General features: G+C 40.0%; 1 protein-coding gene across 6 annotated transcripts in view; it reads left to right on the forward strand.

The window, feature by feature from the left end:
• The window catches only part of ATP2C1 (ATPase secretory pathway Ca2+ transporting 1), a 64143-nt gene extending 45736 nt beyond the window's left edge, over positions 1-18407 (forward strand). For all 6 annotated transcript variants that reach the window (XM_061464478.1, XM_061464482.1, XM_061464480.1 and 3 more), the window contains 15 exons: positions 431-528; positions 1972-2067; positions 2166-2255; positions 3949-4053; positions 5664-5820; positions 6868-7038; positions 8054-8151; positions 9847-9897; positions 10700-10866; positions 12650-12718; positions 14216-14332; positions 15007-15154; positions 15762-15857; positions 16638-16779; positions 17608-18407. In XM_061464478.1, coding sequence (XP_061320462.1) covers positions 431-528; positions 1972-2067; positions 2166-2255; positions 3949-4053; positions 5664-5820; positions 6868-7038; positions 8054-8151; positions 9847-9897; positions 10700-10866; positions 12650-12718; positions 14216-14332; positions 15007-15154; positions 15762-15857; positions 16638-16779; positions 17608-17744 — 1742 coding nt within the window. In that variant the 3' untranslated portion in view covers positions 17745-18407. The remainder of the gene's footprint in view (positions 1-430; positions 529-1971; positions 2068-2165; positions 2256-3948; positions 4054-5663; positions 5821-6867; positions 7039-8053; positions 8152-9846; positions 9898-10699; positions 10867-12649; positions 12719-14215; positions 14333-15006; positions 15155-15761; positions 15858-16637; positions 16780-17607) is intronic.
• The last annotated feature ends 5154 nt before the right edge of the window (positions 18408-23561 follow it).

The raw sequence follows: 23561 nt of genomic DNA on the forward strand, positions 1-23561 counted from the left end.
TCAATCTTACTATACGTTGCAGGCCTAGTAGTCACACTTCTGTGGCAGAAGCACTGGGGCCAGTGTTAGATACTTCTTGATAAAGAATTACTGCTCTAAAGCAAGCTCTTAGCTTTATTCCTCACTAGGAATTCCAATTGAGATTCCGCTAATGTAGTTTGAGATACAGTGGAATAACTTGAAGGAGGTGGTGAATGGACGATTTGTGATGTGAATTTGAGATTTTAATTAGTTGTATTTATTGGACAAACTTGCAAAGAACCGTATTCATTAGTAGTTGAAAGCTGGCTGTCTTTGGTAAATCTCTTTATGTTTTCTCACAAAGGCAGCTGCAGTGTTTCTAGAAGTCTGCTTGCCTTGAATACGCTTGTCCTTGTCAGTTACTTTGTTCTAAACAAGCACTCTTATAAATGGTAATTGGTTCTTTCAGGTTGTTGCAACGTAATTTGTTCGGATAAAACTGGAACTCTGACAAAAAATGAAATGACTGTTACTCATATTTTTACTTCAGATGGGCAGCATGCTGAGGTATGTAGTGATGAGAGTCTGTTAGGCTTTAATCTTCCTTCTTACTGTTGTATCTGTCAGCTGAAACCTGCTCGAGTATACTGCAGGTAAAGCATCAGTTAAGAAAGCGTAAATTTGTTGCACCAAAATCCTGTTCCTCAACTTCCTGCTAATTCTGTTCTTCATTTAATAGTGCAGCCTTTGTTCTGTGTTACCTAAGCTTTCTTTGGGTACAGAATTTTTTGTATAATACATCTTAGATCTCTTAATGGCTATAGGTCACAATAAAGATACAGCACAAAGACAAGTTGAGAGATTGTTGCTCTTCAGTACAGAAAGTTGAGGTTATTTTGCTGTTGCAGGTGCATAAAAAATAAAACTTGTATTTTACAAACTCTTAAAATGGGGATATCCAGCTTTTGGCTAAAAACCAACTTATCATGTGAACCCTTCGTACTAAGTATGTGTTACCGTTCTTGCTTTCTCGTAATGGATGGGGTTGGAAGTAGGAGCAGGACACGAAACAGTGGTTGTTGAGGTTGGGGAGTTGTAGCAAAGACTGAAATAAATGTATGAATGAGAAGGCTAAGCAGTAAGGTGTGGATTTGGATGTGGTTTCATGGGAGTGTTCAACAAGTTCCAAAATTCCCAAACTTTTCTTGCTTGGGGGAGAGGGGATCCCGCATCACGGTTTACAGAGGGTCTTGTCACTCCTGCAAGCATAAATACTGGCATTTTTTCTTACTCTTTCATGTTATTTACATACCTTTGGTTATATATCCTGTTATTTATTTTTCTGTTCTTGGAATTACTGTAATTTTTTGTTACTACTAGCATGATGTTTTTTTTTTATATCTGGGTTAGATCAGCTCCATTTCCTCACTGAAAGAACTTGAAATGGCTGTAAAATATATTAGCTGCTAATGCCATAGATATGAAGACTTTTTAGGATTCTAGTGGGATGCCTGGGTTTTATGCACTAAAACCAGTTTTTAACACCTCTGAGGTCTCAACAGAGAGGCTGTTCAACCAGGAGTTTCTTTTTCTCCTTACTGGATGAAAGTAGGACTCTGCTCTGTACTTCCATCCCTTGCAGAGGGAATGCATTATTAACCTGGGTAGATAGGAGGAAACAGAAAGCAAAAGGAAGAAGAAAAAACGAAAGCATGCCCATTACTGTAAGGAAACAACACACACTGTGTCTATGTATGCTAAGGAATAAATTGCTACTTAAATTAATCTTCTATAACATACATGAAGCTCACCTGCCCTCAGAGTTCATTCCTTAAGCTAGTAAGCTAGCTGCGTTAGAAGCCGAGTAGGAGAATCCATTCACACTGACTAAAATCAGTCATGATGAGTGGCCTTTTGAGCATTTTCTGTATAGTAAAAACTGAGTTTAAAACAGTTTATGAACCTGATGAACATTACATTGCATACTGCCTTTGGCTGTTTGCCTTGCAGGTTACTGGAGTAGGTTATAACAGGTTTGGAGAGGTGATGCTTGATGGTGAAGTTATTCATGGTTATAACAACCCATCCGTTAGCAAAATTGTTGAGGTAAGATCTTGCACAGAGAGATGAGTTTTAATTGATGACATAGCTTTGTATGGCATTTACTTTGTGTTCTGTTTTCTCCTCTTCCCTTTCTCATCTAGGCTGGCTGTGTGTGCAATGATGCTTTGATCAGAAACAACACGTTAATGGGGAAACCAACAGAAGGGGCTTTAATCGCGCTTGCTATGAAGGTATGTACTTGAAGGTGCCTTTTGAATTCATATCAGGTGGGAAGTGTGTACACATAAATTGTGGGGTTTATGTTTTCTTTGGTTTTACTTTTTTCTTTTTGGTGGTCTTCTGGATCTGTCTTGCAGCTGCTCATCTCTCCTGTTCCTCATCTGTTGGAAATCTTTGGGCACTCTGAAAGATCACAGCATGGCTTGGGTTGGAAAGGACCTTAAGATCATCCAGTTCCAACCCCACCTTCCACTAGACCAGGTTGCTCCAAGCCCCATCCAGCGTGGTGTTGTACAGTGTCAGGGATGAAGCACTGACAGCTTTTTTGGGCAACCTGTGTCGGTGTCTCACCACCCTTATAGTAAAGAAGTTCTCCCTTACATTTAAGCTGAACTTCCCCTGTTTAAACCCATTCCCCCTTGTCCTATTGCTAGAGTCCCTGATGAAGATGAGAGAAAATAATTTAGCACTAAAGTAAAATCTTTCTTTTCATCCTTTTGCACTTGGCATTGTCTTTTTACCTGTCACGAGCTTATTTAATTTACCCATTGAATATTGATTGTGCTGCCTTTTTCCCAGTTCTCATCAGAGGCAGTAAGAAGTTGGTAATTGATGTATTGGTGACTGCAGCATTTATATTGCCCTTTAAGTGGGGGGCACAGGTAGCTTGAATTGTAGACCCTGTAATTAAATGTTCTGGGGCTTTTTTACAATGCTGTGGCACACTCATTACAGCTGTTGAGAAATGTGGTGAGGCATCTTAGCCCTTCATTCACCATCGCAGGAAAAAAATCAACTCAGACATTGAAAGATGAATACATTACAGTCTTTCTCTCCCTGTGTAACTGAGCCCTGGTATGTATCCATCTCACTGGTGAGACTCATTCCAAGTCCCCAGTCGTTGACTGGAAAGGGCCGGAGTGGTGTTATTTTGGCAAGAGCCCATAGAAACTGAGAACAGGAGTCTTTCACATCTGCTGCTGAAAAGGGAGGTGGTGAAGGAGCTGTGAAGCTCTGTAAGCACTAACAATGGCTTACAGCAGACTGCTGCTTCTGCATCTTTAATAGGCTTTTTCTCTCAGACTTGTTTAGAGGTAGAGCATGGAATGCTGCGAGCTGCATCAGGGATGGGGAGAGAACAGCCTTTGAAATGAAATGCATCTTGTCTGCAGTCTTCATGGACAGTTGCAGATTAAATGTTCGGGTGATTCCAATTGCTACAAAGAAAGAGTCAGGTTGGATCATTCAAACCTGAAATCAGTGACTTTCCTTATGCAGGCTTTGTCACAGTCTTGGGTTACAATTCTGTAGGCCCTCCTAGCAGAGAAATTACACAGATTTAAAAGCATTGGGGTGATAGATGTATTTTGTCAAACTAGGAGCTGCATTGCTAGCCACTGCAAGGCTCATGCATGTGGGTGATCAGAATCTACAAAGTATTTAAGGATGCTTGGATTGCAGATAGTATATAGTGTTAAATGCTCTGACTTAATGCTGAAGCCTGAAAGAAGATTCTAGGTTCTTTCTGTTCTAGTTTATCAGAAGCTTCTCTAAACTGGAACAGCATGCTCAAAAGCAACTTTAGAGATGAAATGGTTTTAAACTAAGTAATGATTGTTAATATGTCTCAACAAGTTGACAAATGGTACTGCTGTTTGAAAAGAAACCGTCCTGACACTGCGGTGGTACTTCTGTTCTGTACAGATGGGTTTAGATGGGCTGCAGGAAGACTACATAAGGAAGGCTGAATATCCCTTCAGCTCAGAACAAAAGTGGATGGCTGTTAAATGTATTCACAGAACACAGCAGGTAAACTTCAATCACTATGTCCTTATGCCCTGGCTCTGTAGAACGGCTATCTGTTTTGTTTCATATCCTCATTTCTGATGTCAGTACTTACAGCAGGCTGGTAGTAGTGCACAGTCTTGGGAATATGGTTTGATAATGGATCAGGTTTAGTTCCAAGCTCTGAAGAGAAGATGAAAAATCACAAGAAATTCTTTCCATAAGAGGCATACTGGGAAATTATTTGCAGTGTTTGGTTATCTGAAACTCTGAATGGAGACCTGGCTGGGTTTAATTCCTTCTCCCTCCTCAAACATCTAAAGCAATTCTGCCAGTCTTTCTGCTGTTTCAGCACTGCAGTTACGTAATGAATTCAGAGCAAGATGCATTGATGTTCAATAGTAAAATTGCTTTTGTTTGAAAACACAGGCTCTCTGGGTTTGAAATGGACAGCGTGTTTCCCAGCGTTGCCAGTGCCCTGGATTATCAACACAAACCATTCTTTTTCTGTCTTCTGGTGCTTTCATAAACATACTTAAGTTCATATTCCAGTTAGACCAATCTGAATGCTTTTGTTACAAATATTAACAATCACTGCCAGTCTGATACCTGGAGCCTTCTAGGTATGTGTAACAACAGACCTTACCTTGGTTTTATGGAAAAGTCCCTAGTACTTCTGACCAAAGAAAAGGCTGCTGACAGTGTTCAAGTGTCACAATAAATTCTTTGCTTTGGAAACAGAGCATTTGACTCCTTATATCTATCTGAATAGTATGGTTGAATTATCCTTGCCTGTGTAGAGTTGTGAGCAGGAATTGCTGTATGATTTTCATCTATGTAAGGATTTACTGTGTCTGTGTTTCAGTATCAGCATTTTTGAAAGATTGTTGAAAAATTGGATTTAAAGTGAGTATAAATATTTGAAGGCTAAGAAAATGCAGTGGGTTTAGAAACTTAGAGCTTTTTCAGTTAAACCTATCAGAAAGACTAAAATAACTTGACTACTGTGTGTAAATACCTTCACAGGCAGAAAATAGATATATTAAAAAGGAGCCTTTTAGTTATATGGGAAAGAAGATGAGAACCAGTGACTGGAAATTGAGCTGAGGCAGCAATTCTTAACGGAAAAGGGGGAAAGGGATTATTTAGCACTGGAGTTAAGTGTTTGAGGTAGCTGGAGGAATCTCAGTCCCTTGATACCGTCAAGGCTAGATGGCTCTCTGTTGTCAGGCATGGTACAAGGGTGTGCAGGTGATGTTTAATGAGCTATGCAGCTGGCAAGATGATGAGCTCAAGGTCTTTCAGGTCTGATGTTCTGTGTACATTTAATTTTTTGTCCTTTGCATGGCCTCTGTAGTCTATAAACTGTAACCCACGGTGTCTAATATGTGTAACATCTACTGAAATGAGATATTGATTATTAACTTGGCTCTTCTGACATTACCCTCTTGAACATACACTGTGTAGAGGTACTCGAACAAAGTTTTAGGTTAAGAAGTGTAACTTTGATTTGCACTGTTCTGAATACTCTTAAGAGAAGTATAGATATGCCATCCTTAATGCTTGCATGTATATGTACTTGTATGTGTGTATCCTTAAACACATGTCCACACAGCAATTCTTTTTCATTTTAGGACAAGCCTGAAGTCTGCTTTATGAAAGGTGCTTATGAACAAGTCATTAGGTACTGTACATCATATAACTGTAAGGGGCAGACCCTACCTCTTGTTCAGCAACAGAGGGAGAAATACCAGCAAGAGAAGACATCTATGGGCTCTGCAGGACTTAGGGGTGAGGCTGTTTCAGTGTCACAAAATAACCTTTTTTATTTTAATGGCACTGCTTATTGTTTAAAACTAAAGAAGAACAACCAAAACTGCTAGGATTAATTTATGTTGTTATTCAGTAAGTGCCACCGGGTTGTTCAGTTTTATTTTAAAGTGAGGGAGTGGAAAAACAGGTGCTGTTGCCTAAGGCGTGTGTAATAACATGATTAAATTGCAGAGGGTGAGAAAAAGCACAGCTGGTTCCTGTCATCTCTTGCGTGTGACCATAACTGAACAATAAGTTGCTCCCTAGTAGCTTCCATATCTCATTACAGAGAATTAGGCTAGCACAACTGATTGCAGGTTTGAAGATGCCATTCAAGTTACCTTTCCTGTTAACAAGCTGTGTAGACTTCTAATACAAGTGAAAGCATGGCTATGCTGGCAATGCTATCTCTTTGTGCTGTTTTATTCTGACAGTCATTCTTTATGTCTGCTTCAGAGCACCCTCAAATCTAGGGTAATGTTTTTAAGCAAGTGCTTTCCTCTTGCAACCCTAATGTCATTTAAATGTGTTTGAATTTGGAATAGTACTGTAAAAGACATTCCAGAAAATATTCATCATGTACTTAATGAAATCTGCCTCTCTAAAAGGAAGAAAAAACCCAAAGGAGAAAGTTAACCGATCCTCTCTTTCATCCTCTTGCATAAAAGACCGTACATGTACAGAGAAACCACAAAGCTAGATGCCGTTCTCTTTCCACACAGTGGAAGTATAAACACTTTAATCTGAGAACAGATAGGAAAGTTATCTTTAAAACCTGGAAGACACATGTTTGGTAAAAAGACTGCTCCTCAGAAGAAAGGGATATACATAAGTAGGCTGTTCAGAATATTCGACAAGCATTGCCACTGAGGTTTAGAAAAAGAAGAGCACAGTTCCCTTCCCTCCCTTTGCTTTATGCTGGCCTACTTGTTTAAAGCAGTTGTTTTAAATGTTGATGTAAATGATAATTTCAGATCTTAACTTTTGTGTGTGTGTTTTTTCTTCCTCTCCTTTGTCTCCTAAAAGTTCTTGCCTTAGCTTCTGGTCCTGAGTTAGGACAACTGACTTTTCTGGGACTCGTGGGAATAATTGACCCTCCGCGAACTGGTGTAAAAGAAGCTGTTACAACACTCATCACATCAGGAGTTGCAATAAAAATGATTACTGGAGATTCACAAGAGACTGCAGTTGCCATTGGTATGAACAGTCCTCTTCCTCTCATTTGTCACTTGCGTTCTGTTTTGGCAGTGACTAGCTAACTGGCATGAAGCGTGGCTGTTAAGTTCTCAACATTTGTGAGTTCTGTATATCGGGTTAACATATAGCACAGTGGAATTAGGGGAAAGAAAACCTAACCAACCAAAAACCACTAACCAACCAACCAACCTCCCCTGAAGTAATACTTTGGTTTCAGCTTAAATTTGTTTATTTGTATTTTTCTTTTTGCCTTTTTTTTTTTCCTCTCTAACTGGGTTAATGTATGACTTTTGCTGTTGGAGACTATGTATTTTCTTACTGTATTTTGTTATAACACCCCCCTCTCTACTCTCAGCTTTGGATGCCTGTTTTAGGGCAAAAGGGAGAAACTAAAATAGCTGGTGACAATGAGTATTTAGAATGCACTTCAGTGCTATCCAATACAGTTTTGCCTTTGTAACCAAGTTTGAAGTTTAAGTACTATAAATAAATCTTTAAACAAACTAGTTATCTTCATTTTACAGTATAATACATTAAATTACAAGGACTTTTGCCAGAATATGGGTTCTTTACATACAGGACGGTGAACAAGAACTCGAATGTGTACATAGCAAATGCACCCCTAGACTAGCAGTACCTTCTCAGAAGGTTTTTCTTCCTTGTCTTCCCTATGACATTTTCATTTTCTGCCATGTTGTTTCTGAACTGTGAATTCTTTGGAGAGAACGGAGCTCCTGTGTTTATATGGTGCCTGACACAATGAAATACCAACATTTAGACCTAATAAAAGTCTAGGGAAATAAGTATCTGATTTATAATAGACTTTGTAGTGTGTGCTTGTTACTAAAGAGTTCCAACACTTTATACTGAATCAGTAAGGTGTTAAGATGTTCTGCTCTAGGCATTTCAAATCTGAAATATTGCAGAAACAATAGGCTTAAAAAAAATAAAATTGTGTAGTAAATGTTTTAATAGGGTAAATTAATGTAATACCTCTTTTATTGTTTCTTTCCAGCTAGTCGACTAGGACTGTACTCCAAAAATTCACAGGCAATCTCTGGAGAAGAAATAGATGATCTGGATATTCAGCAGCTTTCTCAAATAACACCAAAGGTTTGTTTTGATATCCTGCTTACTGAAATGCAGTAAAGGATAGATCTTTATATTGAGAAATGCTCTTTTTTCTGTGGAATGCTAATATGTAACTTCTAAGACACAAATAACATGGTTCTAATCAAAGTGATCCAGTAAATTTAGCAAGAGTTTAAGTACAGAAACATGGAAGCTGTCCCAGATCAAACAAGTATCTCTGGTTTAACGTATGACCATACAAAGATTCATTTCTTTCTGCTCCCATGGTTAGCCTTTTAGTGAGTTTATTGCTTTCTTCTCTTTTAACAATTCACTTTTTTTTACCTTTCAATACCTGTATTGGAACTTTCATTTTGCTACATCTCTCTTTCAGTGAGCATCATCACCTTTTTATATTGTTAGACCCTTTTATTTCTTTGAGTAGCTCAGCATATATATACATATATATATATATAAAACCTTACAGTTTGCATGTTCATACAGTCATCCTTTTGTAACTTGCAAGAAGAGCTGTCTCCATTTTTAGTGATTTTTAATAGATCTGAGGTCACTGGTTGAGAAGTTTGAAAGGGTCTGTTAAGTTACTGCTTAATACTTTTTAGTTATTATATGTATTGGCCAATGTCAAAATTGTAAATGCAAAGCCATAATCAAAAGCAATTGAGGTTCAGGCTGGCTGTGTTGCAAAATTTATGCATCAGGAGACTGCAAAATGAGACTGCAGAGTACTTGTGTCTCATGTAAGCAAGCCAAAAGCCAATACCGGCAGTCAGGAAACGTGCATGTCAGCTTTGTGTCTTTCCTTGGACACTCACAAAAACAAACTTGGCAAAAAATGAGTTGTGTGGCAAATAGTAATTTCTGGATTGATGATGCTTGTTCTTAAGGACTCTTCACCTTCTTCATCTGGATTGATGATACTTGTTCTTAAGGACTCTTCACCTTCAACTGAAATAGCTACATGTTTGACCTGAGACCCAATTTGTTTCCTAGGTGTTGGTTTAAAATCTCATTAGAAATCAGCTAAACCAGTAAGGTTGATATCTGTGTAGTCTGAAGTGGCTGTTGAGAAGCCTAACTTCTTACCCAGCTTCTTAAAAAGGAAATATAGATGTCAACGCAGTATGGAGTTGATGGAAAACTAAACTCCATGTGCTCAAATTCCAATGTACAGAGAAGACCACAGACAAAAACACTTCTGAAAACTCATCATTCCTTCTAAGCTGTTCCAAGAGTCTTCTAAGAATTTGTATTATTTTTTAATTAATTAATTTTTATTGATTAGCTTCAAAACATCACCCTGTTAATAATACACTACATAAACAAGTAAAACTGAAATGTCCTAAGTAGCTTGTCAGAAGTGCTGTCGAGGGAAAAGGCACTGATTGTACAGTCAGCGTGGCAGTTGCCTGCACAGATTTAGTCAGGAAGGTCAGCAGCAAGCCATTGTAACTCATGTAGCTTCCTAATTTCAGAAGGCTTTTGAATTGCACATTCTGTCTTGTAATAAGTAGCAGCACCTTTGTTTAACAGAACATGCTTTGAATCTTCTTTGGAACGCTATTTCACCCTTATTAAAAGGACAGCTTCAACTTTAGAGCTAACGGGAGTACAGTTAGCCTTTGGTGGGACATTTTACCCTCTAGCTTTATCGAATCCAGTGCAATTCTTTAAATTTCTCCAATTTTCACTACTTCTTTATTGTGCTTTTAACAGGTTGCAGTATTTTACAGAGCCAGTCCCCGACACAAACTGAAAATTATAAAGGTATGTCATGCTAAAGGCTCAAATGCTGGACCGCAGTGAGTACTGATTGTGGTGCCTTCACTTAAATTGTAACATGCTCCAGTCTGTCAAGATAAAATCAGAAATTCATTTGGTTTGAAAGTGAAGTGTATTTCAAACTACTACCGAGAAAATGCCTAGTGCTCACAGGGGATAGGCAGCTGCTGAGGGGTAGGAGCTGATAGGCAGTATCACGCTTTTGGGAGTTGATTGGAATTTTGTGTCAGGTTGCAGTTACATTGACTAGAAACTTGGAAGAACCATATTTCTGTACTCAGAACAAGAGAAAAGGGCACAGATTTCAAGCCATGTCTGAGGTAATGCTTCCATTCAGAAGATAAGGTGTCAAGGAGGGACATACTCAGTATAACAATTGGAGCAATCAGAAAAGCAACAGTGAGGAGAAGGCAGTCAGACACAAAGACAGTTGGAATATATTGAGAATTATAAGAGGGTGATAACGTAAAATGTAAATGTATCTTCCTTCTCTCGAGAGTCTGGGGCCTTTTATTTAAAGGCAGATTTTATATATCCAGCTTTAAAATTTAGGCTGTCTGAATACGGGAAAATATATGATAAATCTTTGTATAAAAAAATCATTAGAATACAAACTGCTGGGGTTTGGGGGGAGGGGGGGAAATGTGTTTTTGGTTTTATAGGACTTTACAGTGGAATTGTAAGAAATGGGGGAGTGGGGCATGATGGCACCAACCTTGTATGTAGAAAACTTGTCACAGGATAGCTTATTTCCATCCCTGATTTAAGCTCTTCTTGCTTTCTTTAGTCCCTGCAAAATAATGGTGCAGTAGTAGCCATGACAGGAGATGGAGTGAATGATGCTGTTGCTCTGAAGGCTGCAGATATTGGTGTAGCAATGGGACAGACCGGAACAGATGTTTGTAAAGAGGCAGCAGATATGATCCTCGTGGATGATGATTTTCAGACAATAATGTAGGTGGCATCTATGTACATACCTTGTGCTATATAGTTTTAATGAAATGTTGCTTGGGTTAAAACCAACAGAAATTCCTTGGATTTGTAAGTGAGCAGCTGTTAAGGAGTTCTGCACTAAGTCAGAAAGAGTATCTTTATGGTGATTACTTGTATTATTGTCTTGAAAAAAGAGCTTGGAATATAATGTTACAAAGGGCAGCTAAGCATTCCTGTCTTTCTGTGTATGTCAATAATAATAATATAAGAATGTATTTACATATTTAGACCTTTTGCTACTTTGGTCTTGTACATAGACCCGATGTAAGTAACAAAAGATGTTAAGCATGTACATGCTATAAAAATGAACCTGCATTTCTGCTTCTCCAGGTAGAACTGTGATCACAGCATATTTGTAAACTGAAGTGAAATTTTGAGTCTGTTAGCTGTCAACAGGATTCATCTTCATTTAATTTCTTACTTCAGAGACATCAATCTTGAGTAAAAATGGGAGCATTCCTGTATTTATTTCCAACTCCTTATATAAGGTGGTCTTTCAGAAAAGGAAAGGAATATATGGAATCTATTTAAATATCACGGGTGAAAATAAGTTACTAGCTTCTGCTGACTAGCTATTTGGGTTTGGTTTTTTTTTGCTTTGTATACTTCAAAGAAAATATGGCTAAATTTAACTTGCTTTGCATTTAATCCATCTGACTTTTGAAGGTAGTGATTGTTGGCAGAGCTGGTCTGCTGTCTAGTGAGACAGCCTTCATTTCAGAATTAAGCATTGCTCTCAGGACACTTGAGTTTGTCTGAAAGTATGATGCTTAACCCTTGGGAAGAAGTGACATGTAGAACTACAGTAGAAGAAAATTACCTAGGTAGCAGTATGGCATAGGAGGATCTGAGAGTTAAAAGGTTTCCATACTAATTTAGCCAACCGCAGTGTGGTGGTGTGCAAAAAGGAGAGAAAAGGGAATAATTTTAAGATCTGAACAAGAGTGCATAGGAAAGACATCTGTGGTAAATACGTTACTTTGGCTTTGTGAGGCTTTTGCTGGAATGCTTTCTCCAGTTGTGGTCACTTCATCAGGAAATCTCTCAATAGGAGAGTGAAGAGAGTGGTGAAAACTAAGGGGGGGAAAGTATGAGCTTTGATAGTTTTACATCGCCAACCTCTGGGCTTTTTGTTTTAAAATTACTAAAGAAATGCTGAGTGTTGTTCTTACATATTGGGGCAATGGAAGGAAAAAAATCCACTTTTATTTGCAGCAGAGCAGACTTGACTTAGGTATTAGAAAACACTTTCTCACTGCTAGAGTTGTGATGATGTGATAGGCAAGTTGTGACACATGCTGGAGGTCAAGAAGATGGTCTATACATATTTAATTCTGATGCAGTAAGAATACCTGGTCTTCTAAAGTCATGCTGTATTTCTGTGGGTTTTTAAAGTGTGTGTGTTTGGTTGTGTTCAGGTTGTTGTTTGTTTGCTTGTTTTTTAAGTTATCTAACCAGAATCAGAAGGTCTCATCAAGGATGCTGGTGAGTCTTGGACAAGGAGGAGATTTTATTATTAACATTCCATCTCGTAAGTTAAGTTAAGCAGCTAGAAAATAACTGTTGTGATTAATCCAGTCAAGTTGAAAGACAATGACTGCCAAAGTGATAAGAACCTCAGCTCCATTTGGTTTCTGACATTTTGTATTGCTGCTTAAAGTATTAGCTTTTTTGGTTTGTTTTAAGCTTTTTTTTTGACAGTAGTCTTATTTGTGAAGTGATGAAATCTTTGTTTTTATTACAGGTCTGCAATTGAGGAGGGCAAAGGAATTTATAACAACATAAAAAATTTTGTTAGATTTCAGCTGAGCACGTAAGTTTGAAAACTTGCCAGTATTGCAAGGTTCTAACTACACTGTGAATGAATGAAAGCATCATGAAGCAGATGCTGCGTAAATTCATGTGAACGCTGTAAATTTCACACAGGGTGATGATGATAACGCTTTGCTTCAAAGCATTTGTATTTGGTGGCTTGTTTCCTCTTTAAAGAACCACAGAAAACAGTGCAACAGAACAGACATCTAACTTTGTCACATTATTCCTGTTAAGATGTGTAAAGTCAGTATCTGAGAGGATGGTGAGAAACAGCATAGCTACGTTTGGGTCTTTGTCTAAAGGAGAAGTTAGTCATACCCTCCTTAACCAGAACATGTAAATGAAATGAGGGAAACCAGGAAATGGGAGGTTAGTTTCTCTGTAATCCATATAGTGGTTTAGGGAATGAGTTAGCTCTGTGAAGCTGACTTCCTTTTCTTGCATTAAGCCTTAGTTTCAAAACTCTTGTTGAGTTAATCTTACTGCATCTGGATTCAGGAGGATGGTTTTCCTCTTCGCCACATTCACGTACTTATTTGAAGCCTTCATCGCATTTCAGAGTGGTTGAATCAAGTTGCAGAAACTAAAACCAACCAAATAAAACCCCACGACACACACACACACAAAAAACCCACCCAAACACCAAAGACCCCCCCCAAAACCAACAAAAGCCAAAAAGAAATCCCCAAAAGAACAAAACCCTAACCACTTAAAACTTGCCTAAGAATGTAAGGAGTGTCATATACTTTGAATCCTGAGTAGTGTCCTGTGTCGGTAGAATACCAGAAGTCTGCCTCTGAAAAATAACTAAGCATAAGTATTCTAGGACAGTGTGCTTGCCTGTTAGCATGGTAGCCTCAGGTTTCTGATGAATGAGTTGCCTGGTTTTTTTCTCCCCTGTCCCTCTTTGCAGGGAGAGCATAAATAGGGTTCATAGAGTGCTAAATTTGGAATCATTATAAGCCTTGCTCTCTTCTTGTTGGTTATGAAACCGCTTAATCTTGCTCTGAAAGCAATCAGTGCATACTTGTTTAGAGAGGTTTCTAATACTAGGCTTGCAACTAGCTAACCTGTTTTCAGTCTTCTGCCTAGCCTTCTCACCGTGCTACTAATGAGGGGTGGTGTAGGTATTTTCAGGGAGCTTGGGGTGTAGTGCCTTGCCTTGACTGATTGGTTAGACTGCTGGTACATGCATAGAGTAGTTGTGTTTACATCAAACACATAAAAGCAGATTGGTTTTCTAAACCATGTTTAAAGACCTGCTTCTGGCACAACAAAAACATAGAACCCAGTTCCACAGTTTTAGAGTATGCTGTTTAAAATATGCTCTCTATCAAGATGAGTATTCTAAATGAATTTATATTTGCCTTTAAAATTAGGCTGTCAAAATCTCTCTCCACTCTTAAGCACTTGAAGTGTTGATTAAAAAGCAGATACCAGTGGATCTTCTGAAATGTTCCATGCTGACAGTTATAAAAATGGCTTCTTTCAACAGGAGTATAGCAGCACTGACTTTAATCTCACTGGCTACATTAATGAACTTTCCTAATCCTCTCAATGCCATGCAGATCTTATGGATCAATATTATTATGGATGGACCTCCAGCTCAAAGGTAAGTAATGACTTGAAATTCCATTAGAGAGCTGTAGTCCTTTTTATTTCAAGGAAATTGAATAAGGAAATTCTGCTTATTCAGGAAACTTTCTGAAATGCTTCCAAAACAGCAAACCTTAAGTTATTATGTTTGCAGTATAGTTGTATGCTCATTCCTTTTGATTTGCTTTAGTATCTAACGATAAGTATGGGGGCAGCACGGATACCTGAAGTTCCACAGATATGCCCATGAAACTTGCATGCAGGATTCTGGCTTCCCTTTGGGTTCTTTCTCTGACCACCCTCTTCACTGCAGACAGATGGTGGAGGGAGTGGTGGAAAGGAATTAATGATAAATTCCTTAGCTGGGTTGATCACAGTAATAGAAATGGGGAACATAACTAATATTGCAAATTCCTGTATAATTAACATACACAACTTTGAATACTGTCTGAGATCATGTATTTATGGACTCTAAAACTACAGTGTTAGGATATTGCTAAGACTTATTTACTAATACATACAGCTCAGTTTTCTGAAAGGAAAAATATTACGTGCTTATTTGAGTGAGATAATTCTTAAGCTGTAGGGAGCAGATTAAATCTTTCGACTCAGAAAATCTAATTCTTAAGTTGGAAGCAGTGAATTATTTTTATGATGATAAAACTCTTAAGACATTCATTTAATTTCAAGTCTTGGGGTGGAGCCTGTGGATAAAGATGTAATTCGGAAGCCTCCAAGAAATCTGAAGGACAGCATTCTGACCAAAAGTCTGATTGTGAAAATACTGGTTTCATCAATAATTATTGTGTGTGGAACACTGTTCGTCTTCTGGAGAGAGGTATGATAAGTTTAAAGCAGTAACAAACTGATTTGAAAGAAGTCCTTTTCATGCCACCAGCTGGAATTCCTTGGTTTTATGAACTTCATTGCAAGTTTCGTCTGTGCTTATTTAATGATCTATTCAGCAAGGAGATTACAGAGGAAGATATTTCAAAGTAGTTGCTGAAATGGGGAGTACAGTTTTATTCCCCATTCTTTATTTTAACACTCTTTTCCAAGTCCCAAATCTACTTGGGAAACCTTAGCCCATGGAAAGTAATTGTACAAATTTTCTACCCAGGCTATTGCAAAACAGCCATTTGGTTTTATTTTCCCAATAGAGAAAACCACTGCTCGAACTTTTGGTAGTACATCATAGAATTCTTGGTATTCCATGTGCTTGCATAAATGTTTGTCAGGAGGCTTCATTTAATCACAGCTTGTAATTACAAGTAGTTGTTAGGTCACAGGTGTGTAATTTTTGCTGCATGATTTATTAAATCAGGTTGGAGCAATCAAGTTGCTTTCATTTTCTGTCTCGTAGAACTTGAATTATTGTAATAACTTTGCTCAGTTGCAGAGGGTTTAAAGCATGCTAAAGCCATTTCATTTTCTTTTGTTGGCAGTTAAGAGACAATGTAATAACACCTCGAGATACAACCATGACTTTCACCTGTTTTGTATTTTTTGATATGTTCAATGCTTTGAGTTCTAGATCTCAGGTAGGTGATTCCTGTTGTCCATTTACACAGTATTTACACAATAAGCAGAATTTTCTTTGAGGGGAGGATCTTATGTTTGTTTCAGATGTTTGCCTGCACATCTGCTATTGAGTTTCACATATTTACTAGGTTAGGATTTCTTACATTACATCATAAGTATTACTGTCCTTAATCTGTGTACGTGATGCAGAGCTGGTAGTAATGGTTCTGTCCTGACAGAAGCAAGGAGGTTTTTATTGAAAGCTGAAGTGTGATCATCCTTTGTATTGCTAACTTCTGTCAGCTCAGCATCCTTGGCAGAAAGGCCTTAACATTTGTATTTTGTAACCCTACACCCACAGTCCAAGGGAAAAGGTTTGAACTGTTCATTCTGTCTGTATTTTGGGTCTAAGAAAGCAAGTCTGAATTTCTGTGCTAGTTGGAGAAAGGGACATCGCTGGTATACATTACTACCTGTAATTTGCAGTCTGTTTTCTGATGTGAACTGTCAGGGGCAACAGAAGCACTTCCAGTGTAGAGAGTACTGTCTAATGCACTGTACTTGCAGAAAAGTGAGCTCAAAATACAGGTCAGTGACTATGAAGACAAGATTTGTACTCTGTTTACCAGAGAGAAAATGTAATTAGCCTGTTCAGGAACTTTGTTCTGGATTATCTAAAAGGTCAACAGTAACTTCTTATATTTTTCTAAAAGTCTGCATGAAAAGCAGTTGTAGTTATGAATTACTTTCTTATCTAGAGAATTAAGACTCCATGTCCAGTGTAATGTGTTGTTTTACAGGCAAAATCTGTGTTTGAGATTGGACTTTGCAGTAACAAAATGTTCTGCTATGCCGTTCTTGGATCTATAATGGGGCAGTTATTGGTCATTTACTTTCCTCCACTTCAGAAGGTTTTCCAAACGGAGAGCCTGAGTGTCTTGGGTAAGAACAGTTCCCTTTTCAGAACTGTGCATTAAGGATTAATTTGTGAATACACCAGCTGATGGCTCTAGAAGAGCCCTTTCTGGCTCTTTGCATACAAAAGGAATACAAAGCCTTTGGGAACCATGATTTAAATGCATATGGTACACAGCTGATCGGTGTGTTCTTAAATTCTTATGTGCTTAGGTATATTGGGGTTTTTTCATACAAATTTTGATGCAGGCAAAAATGAAGTAGAGACTTTATTGAAGTTTTTTAAGCAGTATTAATGTTGCTGTTTAGCAAGTTTTTTTTTTTTTCCCTCTAAATGTGAATACCTTATTTAGACACGTTGATCCTTTATTTAATAATCAGCTGCACTGTCTTAGGATAAATAGACATGAGGATTTTAAGAGGCTATAGATACATAATGCTGCTGGCCTTATTAAGACGTTTATTACTTCTGCAGTTTTCTAGAGTTAAATGATTGTTGTGAAATACATGCTTTAACATAATTTTTATTGTAGTGTCATTTCTGACGATAGTGATTTTTCCCCATATATGAAGTTAACTGTGTTGCTTAGTGTTCTTTGTTTTCATAGGTGTTAACAAAAGCAAGGTTATGAAATACTTTAAAAGTTTGAAATATCGCGCCTGTACTTACGATTTGTGCATAAAGTATGCATGTTAATCTCCTGGTCCTGCAAAAATTGATTCTTTCATTACTCCTGAGCTTACCTAGTGACTGGGAGACAATTTGAAAGTCTTGTGAGTCTTGTTCATTTGCAAGTCTGCCCTAAGCCTTAAATAGCAAATTCTAAAAAGGCTGATTATGTCTCTTTTTGACAGATTTACTGTTTCTTGTGGGACTCACTTCCTCTGTGTGCATAGTGACTGAGATCATAAAGAAGTTTGAAAGAAGCAAGGAAAAGATTCAGAAACGTGGAAGTTCTTCTTCGTCAACTTCGTCTTTTCTTGATGTATGATGCATATTGCATTCTTTTGTTTGCAAACTTGGCGATTGCTGTCTAAAGATGTAGGAGAAAGCAAATGAATATTGGGAGGATAAAGAAATCCTGAGGGCTTTTGACAAGTCCTTTGTTTCACTGGCTAATGCTGAACGTTCGTGTTTCAAGACTGTTTAGAATTTAACTTCCAGCTGTGGGAGTAACAAATGAAATTATGCAACTTTGGTAACATTTTTCCTCAAACATAAACTTCCTTTTGAGATCAAACGGGATTATATGTGTGGGGGGTTAATTTAAAGAAAGATCTAAGCCCAAGTCCCATTTTCTGCACTTAAAAGTTAATAACTGTGTAAATCCTTCTCTTAGATATAAATATTTTAGTTTGGTTTATTTAAAACATTGTCCTATTTTACGGTGGTGGGACTTTGCTACTAATACAAGGATAAAAAAATATTTCAGAGGCATTCCACGGGGTTTAGAGTCTGTCACAAGAGTGCCATATTCTAGCTACTGTATTTATTTACTTTATCCTGCAATGTGTAAGCGGCTCCAAGTACCTTGTGCTACAGGTTTTTTTTTTGCACAGGATGTGAGCGCTGTCAGATCACTGTTTTTCTTTTCTTTTTCTGTGATTGAAAAGCCTATACTGCAATTTGAAGTAAATGTTTGCTTTTCTTAAAAGTGTGACGTCTCTCTTTTTGAAAGCAGCTGGCATTTACACCAGATGAGCATGCTGGTTTGATACACTTTAGATACAAGCTTCGTTTCATGTCTTGTTCTATATTTACTTCAGGTTATGACTGTTCACTTGAGTGATTGTAAGACACTACTGTTACTGAAATGATTTGTAATGTATTGAATTAGAAAATTAATGCACTAATTCTCACTCTAATGGCAAACCCCCTATCCATATTTAAAAGAAGCTTGGTTTTCCTTTCTCTTCCTTCACTCTGATCATAAAAGTAATTTTTACTGTTAGCGTAACTACAAATTTTAACCTACAGAATGACTTTTTGTGGCTAGAAAACCATTATAATACATTTGTGTCTCGATATGGTATAAAGTATTTTTAATATATGATGTCTGAATACTCTTAATATTCACTAATTGGAAATTGTGTTCTTCATCAAAATAGACTTGCAGCTGTTGTCAGGAATGTCTCATCAGACACATTGCATCCCTTGAGGAAATGCAAGGAACAATCACCTAGAGAATCTTGAAAAGAGGATGTCCAAGATCTCTAGGGGGAGTTATGAGCCTGAATGTTCTCTCTTCTGCTTTCCATCTTGTGGATACACATCTTTACATGCTGTAGTCCAAAAGTGTAGCATTGGTATTGACTCTGGGCCATGCTGTCACAAGGGGGTGTCCTGTTGGTTAATGAGTTGTCATCATAAATAAGCACTGGGGTATTTTGGTACTTAGCTTTTGTGGCTTGCCCTACAAGCCATGCTCAAAATCCGGGGAGTTCATGGAAGACAAGGCATATTGGAAAGTGCTGTATGAATCTCTCTGCTGTGAGGTTATTGTTCTTTTTTCCTCTGGAGATTCCCAGACTTAGCTGGGAAGTGGGGCTGCAGAGAGGACATGAATGCACCACTGAGTCTGCTTTACACATACAATTCACCCATTGCTCTGGCTCACCCTGGGCCTGTTCCATATGCAAATACTACCTAATTGTGTAGAGGCAAAGACTGCAGCATATGGCCCTTGTCTCTTCCTGCAGGGATGTTATGTGGGGCTTGAACAAGATGACCTGTTACAGAAATGCTCTCTTGTCTTCAAGCAAAAGTTTATTTCCAGCAGTTCTGCCTTTCAGAAGTGGAACAGATTTGTTAGTGCTCCTGTTGAACTATTGCCATCTTTGGTAAGTGGGGCTGTAGTGGTTCAGTATTGTAGGCTGTTTGGTATTTCAGTACTAAAATCAAGGACTTCAAATTGAACCCCTTGCAACCTCAAATAACTCATCTGATAGAAATGAGACTTTGGAGACTGCTGCAGATACAAACCCATTTAGAAAGGGGATACAAAGTTCCTGTAACTTCCTGTAATGTTGAGCGTAGCTGCCATCTGCTGGTGGTCTGAAAGTCCCCTGGTGCAGCTTGAGGCCGTTTCCTCTTGTCCTGCCCCTTGTTCCTTGGGAGCAGAGACCGACCCCACCTCACTACAACCTCCTCTCAGGCAGTTGTAGGCAGCGATCAGGTCCCCCCTGAGCCTTCTCTTCTCCACACTGAACCCCCCAGGTCCCTCAGCCGTTCCCCATCACACTTGTGCTCCAGGCCCTGCACCAGCTCCGTTGCCCTTCTCTGGCCCTGCTCCATCACCTCAATGTCTCTGTTGTAGTGAGGGGCCCAGAGCTGAACACAGGATTTGAGGTGTGGCCTCAGAAGGGCCGAGCTCAGGGGGACAGTCACTCTCCAGCCACTCTTCCCAAGTGCAGTTGACCTGTTTCCCTGATGCAAGACAGGGCATTCCCAGCCCATACTTCCATACAGCAGTTCTCTGGAATAACAGTGTCTCCCGCTAGGCTGGGTTACTCCTTGCTCCTAAAGGGCAGCCAAGGTACTTCAGAAAGTACCCAGTGAAGGTGCCGTTCTGCACCAGGGTGACAGTTTTTGGCTTCAGTATGTCATAGTTTTCATCTGCATGCCCGTGAGTTCCTGGTTTTAATCCCTGCATTTTAACCAGTCATAAATAACCTCTAATGAGTCACGTGCAGCCTGACAGATGAACTGAATGCAGTAAAAGGCAAGCGAAGGGATCTTTAATTGCAATTCATAACCAGGTTGTGCAAGTGTTACACTTAAATAGCTTGAAGCCATGCTCAAGATAGAGATGATATTTTGCTTTTCCAGCACAATAGTTGCTAGCTTATACATTAGTCATGGAAAGGCAAGAGTCTCATTCCTAATCCATTGCTTAAACCCTGATGTCTAATAGCTATTAGCAAATGAGATTAACTCCAGCCTCAGCTCTAGGGTGATTAGCCATAAACTGAAATGTAACAGCCTAAGGAACAACCCCACTTAGGTTTTAGCCCTATTTTAATTGCTGCTACCTTTTCTGTTTACTGTTGTGCTTGGCCTGCCTTTGCACTCTGGTGCGGCTGGAAGCTCTCACAACAGGGCTTTCATGGGTCTGTCGCCATGAGTGGCTGCTCAGCAGCAATGGGAAGGACTCAGGACAAAGGCCCTCAGGACAGCTGCCAGGGGACAAAAGCAGAAGCACATCTCCTATGATACCCATAGGGGCCAAAGTTTGGTGCAAAGCTCCCCCTGAGGAGGGCAGCAGATGATGCTGCATTGATGCAGCCTCACAGCGATCCCATATGGCCATTGTGGCCCACTGCCAAGGGAATGATAAGCTTGTTGGCCACCACCTTTGTTTTAATTGCTGCCCAGTGCATGCCAAGCTGTGCAATTAGGGTTTGTTTCCATTCCCTCTGCAGTTATTAAGGTTTGCACTTAAGAATTGTTCATCACGGTTTCATTTTAAGGACAACAGTCACATCTTCTTGGTTTATAAAGGAGCTTTGCTGTTTCCCAGAAACCAAATCTCTTTTGCTGTAAACTGCAGGATGAATTCCACAAATCGCCCATAGGCCCAGGTAAACCCTGTAGTGAGAAGTAAATACTATTTTAAATACATGAAGATCCAAATTAAGCACAAGAACTGCCACAGTCAGCAAAAAATGCACCCAGACCTGTGGCTTCGGGCTTGGGGTTTGTGTCTCAACACCCACTGTCCTCTCATCCATGGCTAGGCCTGGCCCCAGCCTTTGTCCTGTTGGATTGCCCCAGCACAACCGTTGCAGGAGTATGTAAGTGGAGTGGATGTGAGGTTTTAACCTTTGAGTTTATTTTTTAACTCAAACATTGACCTGGTTCATCAGTGTCCCATAGACAGAGGAACTGGCCCAGCCAAGGTAACAAAAACCAGTGGCTGGGGCAAAAAAGGGAAAAGTTTCATGGGAGAGCAAAACAGACAACAGAATTTTGCACAAATATATAGGATTTGCAAAAATGCATCAGAGGCAAAATTCCCCCCCCCCCATTAGTTGTAATGTAATGTGTCTGAGAGAGGTGCTGGAGACACCCTGGGACATGTCCCTGAGGCTGGGTGTTCTGAGCTTGCTCACCCTGCCCAGAAGGTTTCGCAGTGTCCAGGTCTGCATCCTGGATCCACAAATATTGTCCAAACCATGCCATGCCCTCTGTGACTGAAGCAGGCACCTCAAGCTCTCTAATCAGCGTCTCCCCATCCTCCCATTACTGTCCCATTGGTGCCTTTGCTTGGGAAGGGGTCAGACAACCCTTCTCTACAGCCCGTACTGCAGAGAAAGCCTTCATCAGCGATGGCAGCAAAGGGTGAGCAGAGGTTTTGTGTGATGGCAAATGGCCTTGCTTTCCCTGAAAATTAAAGCTTCTTTTCAAAGTGCCAGGACCAGAAACTTTCTTAGACCAATGCACAGTGACATGCATTAAGGTACTGCAGCGCTGATCCAGGCCTTGGAGCATTGAAGAGAAATAGCACTTTGGTTTAAGAGGACTGAAGCTTGATATAAAAGCCAAAAAAACAAGGAAAAAAAAAGAAGGAGAAATAGAGCTTCTGGCAATTGTGCCGGTGCAAGTAAGTTACTGAGCCTCTACAAAGTCATTGTAGCATGGTGGCACCCAGGCTGTGCCCAGCACAGGGGCACAATCCCTGCCCTGGCCCTGCTGCTACATTGGTGCTGATCCAGGCCAGGATGCTGGTGGCTTCTTAGGTTCCTGGGCACAAGCTGCTCATGTTCGGCTCCATCATTCGGCACCCGCAGGTCCTTCCCCATGAGCAGTTTCCAGCCCAAGCCTGCAGCACTGCATGGGGTGGTTGTGGCCCAACTGCAGGACCCAGCACTTTGCCTTCTTGAACCTCACCCCTTTGGCCCCAGCCCATGGATCCAGCCTGTCCAGATCCCCCTGCAGAGCCTCCAGATCAACCGGCCCTAATAATAATCACTGAAGGTATTAAACAAGACTGGCCCTAACACTGAGCCCTGAGGGACGCCGCTAGTGACTGGTCACCAACTGGATGTGATACCATTTGGGCTCTGCCCCAAAGACAAGAGAATCCACCCATGCAGGCCATAAGCAGCCAGTTTCTTGAGGAGAATGCTACGTTTGACTGAGGAAGGGGGAAGCACCATTTCAGATCGGCTTGACGCCACACGAAGGGAGGCCAGCAAACAGCAGCACCCAAGCATGAAGGGAGCCAACACTGTGCCCTTGTGGCCAAGAAGGCCAATGGCATCCTGGCGTGTATTAGAAGGGGGGTGGTTAGTAGGTCGAGAGAGGTCCTCCTTCCCCTCTACTCTGCCCTGGTGAGACCCCATCTGGAATATTGTGTCCAGTTCTGGGCCCCTCAGTTCAAGAAGGACAGGGAGCTGCTGGAGAGAGTCCAGCACAGGGCAACGAAGATGATGAAGGGAGTGGAGCATCTCCCTTATGAGGACAGACTGAGGGAGCTGGGTCTCTATAGTTTGGAGGAGACTGAGGGGTGACCTTATAAGTGTCTATAAATATATAAAGGGGGAGTGTCACGAGGATGGAGCCAGGCTCTACTCAGTGGCAAACAATGATAGGACAAGGGGTAATGGGTACAAACTGGAACACAAGAGGTTCCACTTAAACTTGAGAAGAAACTTCTTCTCAGTGAGGGTGACAGAGCACTGGAACAGGCTGCCCAGGGAGGTTGTGGAGTCTCCTTCCCTGGAGACATTCAAAACCCGCCTGGACGCATTCCTGTGTAACATTATCTAGGTGTTCCTGCTCCGGCAGGGGGATTGGACTAGATGAT

This window comes from Pezoporus flaviventris, unplaced genomic scaffold (genome assembly GCF_033815535.1).
Source record: "Pezoporus flaviventris isolate CSIRO_AGI_PZ_B2104156 unplaced genomic scaffold, CSIRO_AGI_Pfla_v1 ptg000037l, whole genome shotgun sequence".
NCBI classification, from domain to species: domain Eukaryota; kingdom Metazoa; phylum Chordata; class Aves; order Psittaciformes; family Psittacidae; genus Pezoporus; species Pezoporus flaviventris.